Raw genomic sequence first — 18432 nt, forward strand, 5'->3', positions numbered from 1 at the left:
TCTACTTAAATTATTGCTCGTAGATTATACTGTTGTCCAAGTAATTCTCTTTCTTAACTAGTATAAATAAAGGCACAAGGCGTGAGTAATAATACACATGTTTCCTCAAGCCCCTTATCTCTCTAGCTTCCCTCTCAACTTTAGTTTGATTTGTTTTTCTATTTATTAGCACAGTTTTTCTCATTTTTTAAGTTAATTATAAGGGCAAATTCTTCCTTTAAGAGTGATGTGAAAGTGGATTAAAACATGAAGAGTTGTTAGTGTAATTGTTCAAATTCAAGAATTTTTTAAAATATGATGAATCTCATAAAATATTAGAAAAATTAATTATTATTTAACACGTTTAGTTAAAATCCCGAGTTTTCCATATGAGACAAAGAAAAGAAAAATCAAATTACTTGACTAATCATGCTACATGGTGCAATCTGACCTTGACAAAATGACATAGAAGAAGAGGATGCGATTGAACATCTCCTTTAGAATGAATTCCAAAATAATAAGCAAACAAACATCAACACACCATCAACGTGTCTCATATCCATCATCCATCATCCATCACCCATGAAAAATGATAGCAACTTAGGAAATGGACAACTAAAATTCACCCTCAAAATGTATGGTCGTAAACATAAAGTAATCAACTAAACAATGCAGCCCAATGGATCCAGTTGTCAACGTCATGCAATTCTTGAACTTCATGGTTTTGACAACTGGAGCTTGATTTGAGCTCCACCTAATAATCTCGGTTCAAGTTTAACGGTAACCTCATTAAAGAAAAATCGAGGAGATATTGAAACTTCAAACTTCTTTAAATAATTGAGAAGTTTTTTAATTATTACATTCTTTATAACTTTTTTTTTGTGGTTTGTTTACAAAAGAGCGAGTTTAGGCAAGCCTAAACACTTTGGTACTCTCGTTTTGATTCGACTCAATTACACCTTTCAAACTTTTAAAACTTGATATTTATTTAATAACAAATTATAAAAGAAAACGAAAAAATATGGCATAATTTCAAAATTTATTATCTAAACTATCTATTAACAAAATTTCATTTGTTAGCTAAAAGAGGATAAAAAGACAATTTGATCTTATATCACAAAATAAAATCATGAAGAGTATTGTAGTTTCGCATAAACCGATTATCTTTTTTTTTTCTTTCACTTACATGTTATCATAGCATATTTCTAATTTTAAGAAATAAAAATAAAAATCTCTCTCCATTCTCCCGCCTTCTCTCGCTCTCACGCCCTCTCTCTTTTACATTTTTTCCAACTCCTCTCTCATATATTTTTCGAGAAAAAAAAAATACAGCTTCACACAATGTATGTGGCCTTAGGCTAGTTTCTATTATTATTTGGGTAAATTAGGTAGATTCATAATTTCGATTCACACTACCTGTACAAGTCAAATGATAAAAAAAAAAAAAGAGTATTGATATACCCATTTCATTGTCTTATTTCTCCACCCACGTTATAATTTCATCTACCTTAAAAAGTTAAAAAATTAAAATGCTATTTCTCCACCCCTTATTATTCCTAAAATAACCTTTAATACATCACATCCTTAATTGCAGCACCACATTCACGGCGGCAGCCGAAACCCCAGCCCGCCCGACCACTCACCCCCAGCTCGCAACCAGTCCACCACCAACCTCTCAATAATCAATATCTTTCTCCCCTACCCACCCACCACCACACTCTCTCTTGATCTCTGCCTCTCTGCCACCGAAACCACTAACCCACCCAAACATGTTCCTCTTTTCACACCATAACCAAATCCTTCTCCAACTACATAGCCAACCCATAATCCGTACTCCAGACAGCCCCCAACGCCCATCCTCATCTGGGTTCTCAATAAATCTTGTCCAACCTAAACCCTAGAACACAACAAATTTTTTGGTGCAAATCTGTGGGTGTCCAAAAGTTTCTCCATTGAAGTGGTTATAGTAGTTGATGGTGGTGCGACATTTACATGTCAGCTGCCCATTTATAAACAAGGGTCTAAATGCATTTTTCTAAGAGGATAACATTTTGATTAAAAGATGGATAAAAAAATAAGACAATAGAATAAGTTTAGTACCATTCTAAAAAAAGTTATATGTCGGACCGATCCAACCCGACCCGACACATACGCGAGAACAACTCGACGCACATGCATAATTATCATCGAAGCGAGAGACGGAAAGGAGGGAAGAACCGATGTCAAATACGCACGGCGCGCAAGTTAACACTCTATGCGCCACATAAACGATATCTCCTCCCTACAGTAGAAAAGGCGGGTCCACGCAACCACACACAAAATCCAAAACGCTGCACTTTCATTTGACCACGCTGCCACCGCGGACGCGAAGCCGTGTTACCTTGCACCTACCGGCGCACGTTAGCACATCCCCAGCCATTTTTTGGGGCTCTAACCTTCTCCACAGTTCCCACAACTCCCTTTCCCTCTCTCTCCCCCACTCCCCCTCTAAAAACCAGTTTCCACTACAAGAAAGCCTCTGCTTAAATCCAGTAGGTAATTCCACTGAATTATTTCCTTGTGAATTTTATCATTTTTCTTTTACTTTAGCTTCCTCAGAAAATTGGAATTTCTAGTAATTTTTATTATTTCTCTCTATTTAGTTCTGAATTTTGGATTATTATTTCAGGATTTTTTCACCTTTTTTTTTATATATTTTATCTGTGTAATTTGTTGTAGAATTTTAAGAAATCTAAAAAAATTGACAGTAAAATTCATTTGCCTGGTTTAATTGCAAGTTCTTAGCTTTATAATTATGGGTTTTTGTTTACGATTTGAATATGAAGTGAGAATTTGAAGTTTGGGTTTGGCAGGTGTTGTGTTGGTGTACATATTTGGTAGTGTGTGAGAGAGAGAGAGAGAGAGAGAGACCCATAATTTGAAGACATAGTCTGATTAGGTTGAAAGGGGTAATCTGATTTTCAACGACATTACCTTATTGTTGCTCAAAGTTACACCTCTACTGCTTGAGAATCAACCATGCCTCATGCGGCTGCTACGAGGTTTTTGTATGATTGGAGAAGTCACAATAATCGTGGATGCCGTAATCCAGATGCTGTATGTGAGATTTCTTGTGGTCTTTTTTGCTTCATAACTATCTTCGTGCTTAAGAGTTTACGTTTTTTTTTTTTATGGAGTACTAATGGAGTTTTGTAATTTTTGTTGGGTTCAAAGTGTCTTGTAGGAAAGGGTCGAGTGCATATGGTTAGCGTCAATCTTCCGTCGCATGGTTTGGTATGGTTTTCTCATTGGTTCAGTTCTTTTTTTCTTTCCAGTCGCTGTTCATTGATTTGGTATGCAATATGCATAATTGTCACCGGAGTTCTGGGTTTTCTATTTCCCTTTGTGGAACTGTTTGTGTGCGTGCTCGTGTTTTTAAGATTTGCTCATCATTCCTTGTTTCAAGGTTTTGTCGAGTGGATGATTATAGTGTAGTGCTTGCTTGGTCTGTGTGTGTGAGTTGAAGGCCATGAATGTTCATTTTTGTTTTGTTACGTTTAATTGTTAGCGACAGGGTGCCTGCAGTCTCCATCTTTTAAGCAGTGTACGTGGCCCAATAGGTCCAGTTTCTTCCAGATGCAATGTCTTCGTGTGCAGATCTGTTTTAGGTCCAGGTGGAGGAAACGGGGCTCCTGTTCTGAAATCTGCTACTCTTGTTTTGACAAGGTATGTATACGCGTTCCCAACTGAATTCTCAATTCCTTTTTTGCTTTCATTAGAGAACTGTACACACAGCATATAAGGTATTAAATTTTGGGCACTACATTCTGTTTAATTGGAAGCCATGCCTCATCATGTTTTCTCTCTCATTAATATTGAAATGTGTGGTGTCTAAAGAAATATACATGTTAACATATTATGCAGGTCCTATGGTACTTTACGTGGAAGCCCTGCTTTACTTAAATTGATCCCAGCAGTGGCTATCATTGCTTTTGCTGTTTGGGGTATTGGGCCACTATTGCGTCTCGGCAGGGTTATTTTTCTTCGAGTACGTTATTCTTGCATCACACCTTGCCTGTAGACATGGTTTGATTATGTTATTGAGCTGAATAATTCTTCCATGGTGAGTTTCTGCAGCGGAATGATAATACTTGGATGAAAAGTAGGTCACACTATGTCATGACTTCTTACCTTCAGCCCTTGCTTCTCTGGACTGGAGCGACACTTTTATGCAGGTTCACTTCTACATTAGAAGTAGTTAGTTTCAACTTTCAAATTACAATTTAGGGAATGAAAAATAATGCTAACGTATTCGCTTGTCTTAACCTGGTATTTGTTTCCAGTCTATCTGCACTAACTGCCGTAATGTTCATTTCAGAGCATTGGATCCTGTAGTCCTACCTTCAGAAGCTAGCCAGGCTGTCAAGCAACGTCTTATAAATTTTACACAATCATTATCTACAGTGCTGACATTTGCCTATTGTTTGTCAAGGTGAGTACAATTCTCTGCTGTTATTGTGTCTCAAAGAAATTTCTTTCATGATTCTGGTGGTCAACCAATAGATTGGTCTCCGATGAATTGCATTTTGATATTTGTTTCTTTCAGAAGTAGTCAAGCAACTTCTTATATTAGGTAAAAGTAATTTGAACATTGAAAATGGCCTAACGGCTTGGTTCAACAACTTTAGTTCTTCTTATATTAGTTAAAAAGTTAATTTCATTTTGCTGGCTTAGTTTTTTTATTTTGCTGCTATGCTCTATACACGGATGTGTCTGTGTGAGTGTTATTTTTCTTTTGTCCATACCGGTCCTATAATCATTGTGGTTGTTGATTCTGATGGCTCTGGTTCTGGGGTTTAAAATTTGATTTGCTATAGTGATACTTTTTGTTTACAGCTTAATTCAACAAGCACAGAAGTTCTCTATGGAGACAAGTGACCCAAGTGACACAAGAAATGTATGTTTTTCTTACTTTCTCAGTATGCAACTCCTTTAGTTCCTTGTTTAAATGTTATGTTTTCATACTTTCTTTTGGAAAAATTGATTTCCCTTTCCAGTTAGCAATGCTGAAAAGGAAAATGTCGTTAGTGTTAATGCAAAAAAATAACAAAATGTTACTCATTATCATCTACATTAGCTTCTTTTTACCTTTTTTGCAATATATGTAGCATAGTTTTACTTTTCCTGGCAAATTTTTGTTATTTTGTGATTTTGTAATAATATATAGTAATATACCTATCTTGGTGGCACTTATCGCATATAAGATCATTTTTCTTTACATAATCATTGTATCTTGCTTGGACAGATGGGCTTCAATTTCGCTGGAAAGGCGGTTTATTCTGCAGTTTGGGTTGCTGCGGTATCATTGTTCATGGAATTGCTGGGATTCTCAACCCAGAAATGGGTAACGGCTGGGGGTCTTGGCACAGTATTGCTTACCCTTGCTGGTCGTGAGGTAGCGATCTTCTTCCCCTGACAGCTGACATTGTAAACTGAAACAGCTGCAGTTCATTGATCATAACTACAAATATTTTATATCTAGTGTATACTTTTGTTCAAATACTATTAAAATATGTAGTTTCTTTCAAGGTTTTTCTGACAACGTTGACCTTAATATTTCTTTTTTTTGACTCAGATATTCACAAACTTCCTTTCAAGTGTAATGATCCATGCCACACGCCCATTTGTTGTTAACGAATGGATCCAGACTAAGATTGAAGGTTATGAAGTTTCTGGTACTGTTGAGGTTTGTACATATCTTTGTTAATCTATCATCAAATGAGAACAACAGTTAGGAGGAAAAACATAATGTATGTGCATTATACCTTTGATTACTTCCACCTTAAACATAAGCGGGATTCAACAATTTAGTTATTTCTGCTAAACAAATATTGAAAGTGAATTTCTTATCTGCAATTTGGCCCCTTTTATTTATTTTTTGATGAATTTGATATATTTTACCAGCATGTGGGTTGGTGGTCTCCAACAATTATTAGGGGCGATGATCGTGAAGCAGTTCACATTCCAAATCACAAGTTCACTGTAAATGTTGTCCGGAATCTTAGCCAGAAAACTCATTGGCGAATCAAGACCCACCTTGCTGTCAGTCACTTGGATGTAAATAAAATTAATGTGAGTATTAATTTAGTTCACTGGCTTGTGACTTGTTCTCTGGAATATTGCTTGTTCTATCATGTCATACAATAACCTTGGTGGCATTGCTGTCGACAGACTATAGTAGCTGATATGCGCAAGGTTCTGGCAAAAAATCCTCAAGTAGAGCAGCAAAGGTTGCATAGAAGAGTTTTTCTGGACGATATTAATCCAGAAAATCAGGCTCTTATGGTAAGGCTTTTATGCTGTCATTTTTCAAAGTTATGAACTTTTCTACTCAAAAAAATACATGACGAAAATTGTTGGTCTTCCAATTCTTCACTTTGATTCCCAAGGTCTTCATAGAACAAATGGGAAAACTCATTTGATTTTCCAATTGATCTTCAATCTCCATATACTCTGCTCCTCCCTTTTGTTTTCTTCTTTTTATTAATTATTTTTTTAATGATTGTTCTTATCTCAAGTTTGTCTCATAAACGTACAATTTTGTGACAGATTTTGGTGTCTTGCTTTGTTAAAACATCTCATATTGAGGAGTATCTCTGCGTCAAGGTAAATACTATTTTATTGGTAGAAGCTTTATGAAATAATGATGCCTGAAAAGCAAAATTATAAAATAGAATCTGATAGTATAAATCTTGACCAACTTTGAAATGGACGCCGATACAAATTTCAGGAGGTTTTCTAGAGATGCTGAGTAATAATGACTTTAAAGCCATAGTCTGAGAGTAGGTGCTTTCTAGTTCTCAATTCTGAGAGTTAATGCTGAGATTTATTTAGTACAATGGGAATCACATAACCTTGTCTGAATATTCTGACTGTTCGTCGATCTTCCCCTCACATACTTGTCTGCCTGAACTTTGTAGATGTTTATGGATATCGTAATACCTTTAAATATTTCATTGTAATTATAGGCTTTGAGAAAACCTTGAATGTACATCTCACGAACTCTATTGATGAAATAATACAGGAGGCAATACTTTTGGATCTTCTCAGAGTTATTAGCCATCACCATGCCCGGCTTGCCACACCCATCCGCACAGTCCAGAAATATTACAGTGAGGGTGACTTGGAAAACGTGCCATTCGCTGACACCATTTTCACTCGTTCTAGGGCAGCCACTAACCGTCCTTATCTACTTATTGAACCATCTTACAAAATCAGTAGTGACGACAAAGGCAAGGCTTCGACTCGCACAACGCGTACAAATGGAGAAAAACAGGCCCAAGCTGAAGCAGCCTCACCATCTGACTCCAAGGGATCAGATGCTAAAGCTGGGCCAGCTGTAACACATGCACAAACTGACGATAAGGCTGCAGTGACTTCAAGTTCCAACTCAAGTACAACCTCTAAGACTTCTGAAATGCCAACACCCGAACCCCAAACATGGAATCCCACATCTGACGATTCAGTTAGAAACAACTCCGAAATGCTGCAGTCCAAGAACGAGAGTATAAAATATCCAGGGAAGGAGACAACAGGAGCTGATTCCAAAGGTGTGTCTCCACAAAAGGTGACGGTTAAGAAGCCTCATGTTGCTTCACCCGAGACTGGTAGCGAAAAAGCAGATGTTCCTTTGACCATTACACAGCCAAAGCAAGATGGCGAGAAGCCTGTTGCAGCACCGTCGACAGCTAGGCCTCCATTAGAAGAGAATATTATCCTTGGCGTTGCTTTGGAGGGCTCAAAGCGAACGCTTCCAATCGAGGAGGACATGTCTCTATCTCCTACTGCAGTATCAAAAGAATTCAGTGGCAGCCGTAATGGTGGTGGGTCTCCTTCCGTTGGCACGGATGTGAAGGATGGTTAGATGTCCATGCGAACTGAATAGCAGGACCGAGAAGGCTACGTACAATGTCATATTCTAATTGAAGTGTAAAAATGCATGCGGCTGAGTTTTTGAAGCTGCCATTACATTGTCTTCCATGATTGTTTGAAAATTTGTTGGTCTCAGTCCGAAACGACCAGTTTCTCCCATGCCCTGTAATGAATAACTCAAAGGAATGAAGAAAAAAGGTACCCTGAGGACGGGTTTACTAACCATTTTGTTTTCAGTTTTTTTATTTTAATATTTTTACAAATTGAAAATTTAAACGAAAAACTTGTTAGGTAAGTGAACCAGCTTTTAAATGAAAAATGAAAAATGAATCGGCTTTTAATACAAAATATGCACAACTCGCATATCAGTAAGAAAACAGTTTTTTAAAGGGCCAGAAGGCATTGTGTATAGCGCTGTTCTAAAAATTTCTGTTTAGTGTCATCTAGACGTTATGCGGGTGATCATCATTTCGATTAATCTCTCGACATTTGAAAATTAAGAAATGGCGTCTAGACTTGCCTAGTCACCCGTGTAGGTCGCGATTTTTATATAGACAGAAAATAATTAACTTTTATTTTTTCCATAATTAAGAGACGTGTTGAGTACAATGACGAACACTCATTATATGCTTGTTCCTCATATTTTCAATATGTTCTAATACTTTTACAATTTGTGTCATTCTATTTTGCAATTTATGTATTTCAATATAATAATTTTTTTTAATATGAATAGACATTTATCTATATGTGATATAATAAATTTAATTAAAAAAAAAAACTACATAGGCTCTGCTTAGACATTAGACTCATGTCTATTACACAACTAGCGGTTAGTGCCTTTTGGAACCTTGGTGGATAGATAGAGGGACGAAAAAAGTTTACCGACTCCACATATAAAGTGTACACTCTCTAGTTTGTCTTACTATTTTCTCTTTTGGCAATTTCTGTATTTAGTAAGGGTATTGATGTTATTTTATTTTTTATTTTTATTTTTTAACAATCGATATTATTTACACTAAGGGGGAAGAGGTGTACTTAACCTCACAATGAGCTAGCAATAATGTAGTTCAAACTCGCCTTTGATGAGAATCGAATCTAAGACCTCTCACTTACAAATAAAGAGGAATACTATTAAACCTAATACTAAGCGATAGTAAGGGTATTGATGTTGGTGCCTTCTTTTTTTGTACTTTTATGTCCGCATTGATAATCAGGTTGTGTGTCCTATTTTATGTTTAGGTCTGGGTAATTTGTGTTATGTACATTTTCTTTTTATAATTAACTAGCATCATGTTACACGCCTGCGCTTATGATAATGGACTCTTTTTTATTGTTTTTTACTTTGTTTCTTGTTTTAATTTTACTTATTGTTTATAACAGGGGTCCATTATTTGATAGTTTGACTTGACGGTCTAGTTTTTTTTTTTTTGTCGATTGACGGCATAGTTTGGGAAAATGAAAAAAAAAGGCTGGACTGGGCTCTGAGTCTGAGAAGGCCCGGATTTCAAGCCCATTTGAAAGCCTAATTCCCAATTTAATTTAACCAGAGTTGTGACCCAATTTAATTTATAGCCGTTCTACAACCACAAGCCCTAAATTGTAAGAAAAATGATGAATACTAGGATGAACACTTATTATATGCTTGTTTTCTATGTTTTCAATATGTTCTAATACTTTATAATTTATTTGTCATTCTGTTTTAAAGTATAAGTAGACATTTATTTACATGTTATATAATAAATTTAACTAAAATTAAAATAAATAAAAAACTGCCTACACGCCTAGACGCTAGGCTCTTGCTTGTCACCCGACTAGCAACTAGCGCCTTTTAGAACCTTAGTGGATAGTTAGAAGGATGAAAAATGTTTATATTCCACATAAATAGTTACACAATCGAGTTTATTGTATTACTATTTTCTCTTTTGGCAGTTTCTGTATTTATTAAGGAGTATTGATGTTAGTGCATATTTTTTTTTTTTTTTTTGTATTTTATGTTCCACGATGAAAATCAAGTTGCGTGTTATCTTTTATGTTTAGGTTTGGATAATTTGTGTTATGCACATTTTCTCTTTATGGTTAATTAATCTCTTGCCACACGTCTAGACGTGTGTCAATTGGCCTTTTTTTATTGTTTTAAATTTTTGTTTCTTGTTTTAATTTTACATATTTTTTATAAAATGGGTCCATTATTTGATAGTTTGACTTGACGGTTATAGTTTGGGAAAAAAGGCCGAAAAGGCAGGACTGGGCTCTGAGTCTAAGAAGGCCAGGATTTCAAGCCCATTTGACAGCCCAATTCCAATTTAATTTAACCAGAGTCGTGACCCAACTTAATTTATGGCCGCTTTACAACCACAAGCCCTAAACTTAACTTTCCCTCTCTCTCTTCGCGCGCTCGCTCTCTCTCTCTCTCTCCCCCCCCCCCTCAGCTTTCTGTGCTCTCCTCCATCATATCTCTCTCTCGATCGCTACTGTTGATCACGACGGAGCTTGAGTGGATTTGGCGGAGTCCTTGGCCGTCGCCGTTATCAGCAGGCATCTAGTATGGCGTTTGTGGTGATATATATTTCTTTCTCCTTGTTCTCTCGATTTCTTTATGTACTTTTTTTGTTCGATCGTTTAATTCGATTGTTGGATTTGTTTGATTTCTTGAATTTGTTTAATTTGTTCGATTTTCCCCTAATTTCTGAATTTTTTACATGGCTGACAAAACTAATTTGCTGGCCGCCGATCCGTATTCGGAATTTCTAAGAAATGTGTTAGAATTCCTCTTTCCCCCATCGGCCACCGAGCTTTAGACCAAGCTTTTTAAATAGAATTACCCCACTCTAACTAACATCAAGCTCTTTTGTATTAAAACCCCACACCTGACGGATTGAACATGTGGCCAAGTGGGGACAGTGTCAGTGTTGTTGAAATGGGTCTATGGCCCGTCTACCAGAAATTTAAGAAAAAGTGCATGACATTGTAAGGGAGTCGGTGGTGAGTAATGAGAGGCTTTTTCTTGAAATTTTTGCTGTAAATGATGTGAGGGAAGAAGTTGAGAGGTTCAAGAGGACCCCCTTTGCACAGAAGGCGGGGAGGGACCAAAAATTGAAAATCCTTATGTCTTTCCGCTGATTATTCTTGTTTTTTTTTTTTTTTTCTGAGTCTTCTTCTTATATGTACTACTAATTGAGTTCTGTAATTTTTGTTTGATCAAAAGTTTCTTATAGGAAAAGGTTGAGTACATATGGTTAGCATCAATCTTCCGTCATATGGTTTGATATGGTTTTCTCATTGGTTTAGTTACACACATATTATGTAGTTCCAGTGCTGTATTTGATTTGGTATGTATAATTGTCAGTAGAGTTCTCGGTTTTCTTTGTTCCTTTGCGGAATTGTTGTGTGCGTGCTTGTGTATCTAAAATTTGCTCATCATTCCTTGTTTCAAGGTTTTGTCAAGTTCATGAAGCTAGTGTAGTGCTTGCTTGGTCTGTGTGTGAGTTGGAGGGGTGGGGGGTTTCTAAATAGAGTCGGTGGCGAGGGAAATTCGATTTTGTTTTGTGGCATTTAATTTTTACCGACATAGGTCTGGTTTCTTCCAGATACAATGTTTCTTGTGCAGATCTGTTTTAGGCCAAGTGGAGGAAACGGGTGTTCCTGTGTTAAAATCTGATGGTCTAGTTTTAACAAGGGATGTATACACGTTCCCATTTGAATTGTCAGTTCCTTTTTGTTTTCATTAGAAAACTGCACACACGAGCACATAAGGTGATATATATGTTCTCAGTTCCTCTTTTGCAGTAAACATACAAGGATCAGCTGAAGACATTCTTAAGCATGTAATGATATCACAGTCCCATTTTTCCGGACCACTAATCGCCCAGGTAATCAGTGTGCCCTCTCTATTTAACATTCATTCTTACAAGGTTATTGTAATTTTGTGTGTACCTTGTGTTGTGATTCTTGTGAATGGTGATATTGTATATGTCAATCACAAACAAGGTTGACTTCATTTTTACTTTTAATAATCGGTTTCATTGTGAAGTTTTAAATTTCCTTTGACATCCAACCTCTCTTCAACACTTTTGGGTTTGTCTGTTAAAGTTAAGTACAAGGGAAGGACATCCGGCAAAAAAGGCCGTCTTTGCCTTTGGACTTACTCAAGTGTTGTAATTCTTTTAATTATTTTGCATAAACTTGGCATACAGCAAGGTTTCCTTCTTAGCTAGCATTCTTGATTTTGTTACTTTCAGTTTACTGCTGATATGATTTTCGTTTATTTTTGAAGTTCTAAAGGCGTGTGAGTGATAATTTAAAATTTGTATCATATTGATAATTTGATATGTTGGTATCGGTTGGGTGGGTGACCAATTCAGATTTAAAGTTTGTACTTCTACCGTGTTTCTATTTTGTTTAGTAGAAGGTTGGTTTTCTCTTTGTAGATTGAGGCTGTTTTTGTGTGTTTACGTGCTGGAATATTTAATGGTGGTTGTTTTTGGGATACGTAGGTGAGACCATTGATGCAAGGGACGTACTATAGGGAATCAGGATGATGGATACACACGGTTCAAGTTCTCAAATGCAGCCAGCTGGGATTACGGCACACCATTCAGAGAGACCAGTCCTTAATCCTCTCTTAAACCACCATCTGCCGCAAGTAATCAGTCGCCGCTTCCCAAGTCAGTATTTTGATTTCAATGTCCAATATGTAGTTTCTGCGCATGTGGGGATTTAGATATGTAATGTAACAGTGCTCTGCCATAACTGATAAGACGGTGTGTGTTGCCCGCTAACGTTTTTCTGATTGTCTTTGTTGAGGAACTTGGTCTTTTAACTTCAACATACTGTTAGTACTTGCATCTTCTCCAGTCGTTCACATTTTAGGGAAGCAAAGAATTATGATTGGCGTCGGCGTTGCATTGTTAGGTTCGTTGTTCCTCAAAGGACTTGATGATGTTACACTGTTGTTTCTTTTTCTTCATTATTGTACAAGATGAATAGGCCTCTTGATTCCATTTGTTTTAGAGGTATTTGTTAGTTTGTCCTGAACTTGTATAGAGCTGCCAATTTATCCCTAAACTTAATTCTAGCCGATTGCCCCTTTAAACTTTTATAATTAGCCAATTTCCCCTTGAACTTTAACTTTAGCCAATTACCACCCTAAAATTTTACAAATAGCCAATTCACCCCCTAGGGTTAGATTTTAAAAAATTTCATCTAATTTTCCATTCTTTTTGCGTCCACACATTTGTCATGTGTTGTGTTGTCTACATGATTAAAACGGATGGAAAATCAACAAAAAAATTTTAAAATCTAGTCCCGGGGGTAGGGATTGGTTATTTATAAAAGTTCATGGGATTAATTGGCTAAATTGAAGTTTTAGGGGGAAATTGACTAATTATAAAAGTTCAGGATGGTAATCAGCTAAAACTAAAATTCAGGGGAGAAATTGATAGCTCTATATAAGTTCTGGGGACAAATTGAAAAATGAGTTCATCCGTCAATGATTTATATGTTACGATTTTAGTTTACATTCTTTTTCCGTCAATTCGTTAATCCGTCAGGTGAAACGGGGAAATGAAACATGTCGAGAACAATATCAGACTAAACGGTTCAGCAAAGAAACATGTGTTAGCTCTTTCACAGAGTTTATTACTAAGATTAGAGTAAGAATGTGTCTTTATCCTCTGAATTGACAAAATAAACAGAAAGAAACGGTATTGTAAGGAATATTCGTCATGATTTGTCATTGCAAATCAATTTCATACAAACAAAATGTATAGATAACTAAAATAAAAACATGTAACATGCGTTGTGCGTACAAAGGTGAAAACTAAAATATAAACTTTATACATCACGAGCTGTGATTATGAAAGAGTGCTACTGTGCCCACAGCTTTTCTTATCTCCCAACCTACTTGGGGCTCGTTTTTATATGCTTTTAAAATGACTAAAAAAGTTTTTGAAGAAAATATTTTTGGGTTTCAAAAACATTTAAACTGTTTTCTGCAAGAAACATCGGTTATGTGCTTTTTTTTCAGGAAGCACTTTAAGTGTTTTTTTAGGATTTACTTACATCTTTACTAAAGATTGGGTCTAAAAACATTTTCACCAAAAACGTTTTCAGTCATTTGAAAGTACATCCAAACAAACTCTTACTTTGCCACCCACCATTAAAAATAAAAACAATGGAATACTATTTTCACACCCACCATTGTTCTTAAAATAACTTTAATTTTTTGGAAATTTTTTCACTTTTTCTATTAAAAAATTATATTAGAACTACCATTTTCAATTTTAATTTTAATTTTATTTACAAGTCTTCTATTTTAATTTTAATTTTATTTACAAGTCTTTGTGTATGTCCTTCAAGGTCATCGTGCAAGAGGGTAAATTTGTCAACAAAATATTTAATTTGATATGGGTGTAAAAATAAGGCAAAAGGGTGAGCACAGGAGCACTCTTACAAAAAGACATTGATGAAAGCGCGCTGAAATGTTAGTTCTAAGTTACTCAAAGCCTGGAATCTCGTAGCACCAAAAAAATTCACTGTATTAAACGGAACAGTCAGTGTCGGCGTCGTGGTACGAATGGTGGTTTTGTCATTGAATCTCTCCACTGCCGGCAATAATCAGTGCTTGCCCTACAGGCATCATCAATACATAAGAAGCAGCATACTGTACAATAATTAGCTCAAATGAAGCCTATACAAAATTTCATTAAGCTCGACACATGCAATCAGGAGCAGGGTATGTGTATATCGACTGCTTCTCCTTCCTCAGCCTCATCTGCCCCTGTCTAGTTTTGTGCCCATCTGAAACCGCACGTTGGAAATCCGACCATTCCATGCTCTTATTCACGAAAAGTTTACCCAACAACGCCATGTTTGGTCTAATAGTCTTCAAGTTCATGTAAGCCCGGTGACCCACCTGACGATACAATTTTTAATCCTGTCAGCTCACAATTCTCCTCAAGTGAAACACTGATTTTACAACGGGGCAAAAACATGCTATTTACAATGACAGAATTGATGACGTGGATAATCGGAACTATTTCCCCACCATCTTAAAGAAGATAAGTATTTACCGAGTACTGAACTTGATATTCTTACCAGTGCATTGTGCATATTTCCGGGAGAAGCAGAAATGAAGATGTCACTTTGCATGCTCACATAATAGTCAACTGCGGCTAACAAAGAAGCCTTGCCTTCAACTTTGGCCCTTTCCTCTGCAGAGGCAAGACTCTTCTTATCTTCCATATCTGGAAGTAATCTTCTCAAAGTCGAGATCCTTGCTTCTCCGCCGTAAACCTAAAAAAAGGAACATACAATTGCTTCTCCAATTTCAAACCACAATGAAGGCTTGATGTCAACATTTATTGAGAAGGAACCTAAGGAATTGCATGAAACGCTTGGGGCTCGTTTGTCAACATTTTTGCTTTTGTTTCAATTGAAGAGAGAGGGAAATGAAAATGACATAGATGAAGATAAGGAGAATATCTAACTAAAACTATTCCGAGTTTTACAAACGAAAACAAAAACAAAAACATCAACAAACGAGCCCCTTGCCATTAGACCCTAAATACCAGCAAAGACATTCTGCTTTTAAGACAAACCTTGTAAGAAGCAAGATAGAGTCGGGTGGTATTGTTGAAGCCCAAAGCTGCTAGCAGCAATCCAATCTCTTCAGGAGTCAATGGGCAACGCCCCTGATTTCTTAAATCCTCATCTGTGAACTGAGATTTTAGGACCCTACCCTGCCAGATTACTTGCCGATATTTTGCAAGGGCGAGTTTCTCAGCTTTACCTCCACCAAAATCACAGGCTGAATGAGCAGCCATGTCCTGTGTGTATGTGCAGGCAAAGAAGTTAATAGGAAATACTAATCCCGCAGATGTAATTAAGATTCTTAGAAAAAGCTTTAAGATTCTTCAAAAATTATTTTGTACAGTATATATTTCATAAAACTTATATTAGCCCCAATACTCCGAAATGATTACATAATCAAACATGCCAAGGATCTAAAGCTAATTAAAAACATACCTTATCGAAGCGAAGATGCAAAACAACATATTTCCCAGCTCCCTGTTTCTCAATTTCATTTGCCTTGTCCTGTGAGTCACTACCTGCTTTTGGGTTTCTATTGGGAGGGTAGCGGAGACGATTAACAAGGGTTTCTCCCAATTCCCTGATATGAGGAACAAAGGCTAAAGCTTGAAAGTTGACTTTACAACGTAAGTGCTGTATGTTTTGAGGCAAGTTGTCGAAGGCCAAACGATGAGAAAATGGGGAGATAGCAGCAACTCCATATCTGTAGCAGTGAAGCACCTTTTAAGTCATGAAAAGATATTCGTTTAAAATTTAGATCCTAAAAAGCAACCTATTGTACTGAAACATAGGCATATAATCCAGATTGGTAGCTCAAGTTGTGCTCAGAGAAGATACTCTAACATAAAACCAAAGGATATTTCTGGCTTAAAGTTAAACCTAGAAAACCATGCTCTTTCCGTCCACAAATGACTATCTTGAATTCGTTCAGCTATCTTTCTTGCCTTGGAGCAGCAAGAGGTACACGGGAATCAATTTCTGTAATTCAATATACCTTCCCTTCGAGATCTCTTCTGAAGGTGCAAAAATCTATAATGAATTCTGCTTATGGTATTGAATTTTTTGAAACACTGACTCAATCCGTCCACAGTTATTTTATTAAAATCCAACACATAATGTAACTTGAAAACCTGATGCCTTGACATGCAGATACAGAAGTATTTCTGTGATGCATTACTAAGTTCTAACTATATGCCATGCACATTAACCAAACAACCTATTTCCCAAAGTCATGTCCCTTATATAATATTACCATGCCAAAACTTTCCTTGTTATGACAACTTCTTTCTGCTATTTACCCTGGTAAAAAGATGACAACTAATGTCCAAGTTTATAACACAAGCTATCACGATCACAACTTTAGGGAATGATACACAGCACGGTCCAATACAAGATGGAATCTAAACTTTAGGACACACAACATATATGATATGGACAATAGTATACGATACAACAACTTTCTGCTCAATAAAGGGTTAAGGCATTTACTGACCTCTGCAATATGGGCAAGACGTTTTCCAGATACCAATCAGAAGAAGCGTGAACAGGTGCTGTTTTTATTCTAGTAATCCTTATGCCAGTAGCATAATACTCCCTAGTGCTCCAAGAAAATTCACTAGGAAGGGCTTTAACTATAGAAACCTCACCCTGTAGGGCTTCAATAAAGTGATCCACATCAAAAATGTCCTCAAAGGAGCTGCAAAAGCACAAGGAGTTTCACATCAATGGCTCCCCTTGGACAGAAATAATAATTTTCTAGGAACGGTTCCAGGTTAGTATACTCACTATATACCTCGAATCTTGCCACACGGGATTAACTTCAAGGTGTGGAATAACCAAAGTGGCATTCAAAATTTTAGCAACAGCAACTGCATCACAAATCTTTTTTATGAAAAAAAAGGCCAAATAAATTAAATTAGACAACCTCATTTTGTACACCTAATTGACTATAATATTACAAGTTATAGCACAACTTCCCTCACAAAATTTTCAAAACTTACCCCCATTTTCTGCTGGTTCAAGCCTCCGTCAAGGAACACCTGAATATACCAGGTAGATTCTTTTGGCGATGCTGCAAGAAAATGAGCGGAAGTACATCAGATAACAATCAATCCAATGTAACATATAATGTGGTCTTATCTTCAATACTCACATGATAAACTATTAGGCTCTTCAGGGCAATGCTTCCATCCTTGGTTGGGCAACGGAGCCCAAAGCTTGCTCTGTTGATCCACATACTACACAAATTCAAAACCAATATGTAAATACATGTAATCAGATCAACTGTTTATAAGCAAACAACAAATCAAAGGAAAAAAAAAAAAAGGAAATGGAACTGACAGATTGAAGAAGTAAAGCCGAATTTAGAAGGTGCAAGTGCCGGGGTTTCGGAGCATTCCACTCCTGCAAAAAAAACCCATCTCAGTCAAACAATTATTCAACAAAATTAAGCATTTCCATTAACAAAAGCTTCAAACATGTGAGAGTGGTTTAGTGGGAAGGAACTTACCGAGAAGATGGAAGGAGCAGCGTGGCTTAATGGGCCAAAGAGGTTTGGCAGGAAGGCCGGAAAGAGGACCACCAGGAGGCCAGCTAAAGCGGCTTTCTGAGACTGGTTGGGGTAGCAGTAGCCATAGTAGTCCTTGTGAAGCTTCATGGGTTGGTTTGGTTTTGATCGAAGGCCTAAATTTTCACCATTGGTTGCAGATTGTGGTTGTGGGGAAGGAGGGAGGGCGGCGGAGAAGCTCACCGTCGTCAATGGAGATGGCAAAGGAGGACTGAATTGGATCAAATTTTAACGTGAGAAAACTGAAGGAGGAAGCATAAGGGTAATGGTTTATTGTTTTGATTCAGCAGCTGGGGAATTCGATGCGAGTGGGAGCTACTCACATACAGATACAACCGATTTACAGAACAATATTGGACTCAGAACGCGCGCCACGCACCACATGT

General features: G+C 36.9%; 2 protein-coding genes and 1 long non-coding RNA gene across 8 annotated transcripts; 2 read left to right on the forward strand and 1 right to left on the reverse strand.

Annotated features, from left to right (window-relative positions):
- Window positions 1–2125: 2125 nt before the first annotated feature.
- LOC137718332 (mechanosensitive ion channel protein 3, chloroplastic) lies at window positions 2126–8112 on the forward strand. 6 transcript variants are annotated; one of them, XM_068457858.2, is made up of 14 exons: window positions 2126–2514; window positions 2832–3079; window positions 3193–3252; window positions 3527–3684; window positions 3883–4006; window positions 4096–4193; window positions 4337–4450; window positions 4855–4915; window positions 5264–5413; window positions 5594–5704; window positions 5923–6090; window positions 6190–6303; window positions 6568–6624; window positions 7043–8112. In XM_068457858.2, exons 2-14 carry the CDS (start codon window positions 3005–3007, stop codon window positions 7880–7882), a joined length of 2130 nt encoding a protein of 709 aa, XP_068313959.2. In that variant the 5' UTR covers window positions 2126–2514; window positions 2832–3004; the 3' UTR covers window positions 7883–8112. The 6 variants fall into 6 exon arrangements, with proteins under 6 accessions (XP_068313959.2, XP_068313957.2, XP_068313958.2 ...); XM_068457856.2 differs by having other exon boundaries at window positions 2128–2514; window positions 2832–3075; XM_068457857.2 differs by having other exon boundaries at window positions 2130–2510; window positions 2832–3075.
- Window positions 8113–10239: 2127 nt separating this feature from the next.
- Window positions 10240–12924, forward strand: LOC148694623 (uncharacterized). Its single transcript, XR_015964987.1, has 2 exons — window positions 10240–11759; window positions 12384–12924. It is a non-coding gene; the product is annotated as an uncharacterized LOC148694623 (long non-coding RNA).
- A 1481-nt stretch (window positions 12925–14405) lies between these two features.
- On the reverse strand, window positions 14406–18432 carry LOC137717161 (O-fucosyltransferase 31). The gene is made up of 10 exons (XM_068456464.2): window positions 17990–18432; window positions 17821–17883; window positions 17633–17717; window positions 17481–17551; window positions 17273–17361; window positions 16973–17176; window positions 15916–16183; window positions 15489–15716; window positions 14986–15183; window positions 14406–14803 (listed from the first exon to the last, which is right to left on the reverse strand). The coding sequence occupies exons 1-10, from the start codon at window positions 18134–18136 to the stop codon at window positions 14594–14596; spliced, it is 1563 nt and encodes a 520-aa protein (XP_068312565.2). The 5' UTR covers window positions 18137–18432; the 3' UTR covers window positions 14406–14593.

Source organism: Pyrus communis, chromosome 8 (assembly GCF_041283825.1).
Source record: "Pyrus communis isolate YQ-2024b chromosome 8, ASM4128382v1, whole genome shotgun sequence".
Taxonomy (NCBI): domain Eukaryota; kingdom Viridiplantae; phylum Streptophyta; class Magnoliopsida; order Rosales; family Rosaceae; genus Pyrus; species Pyrus communis.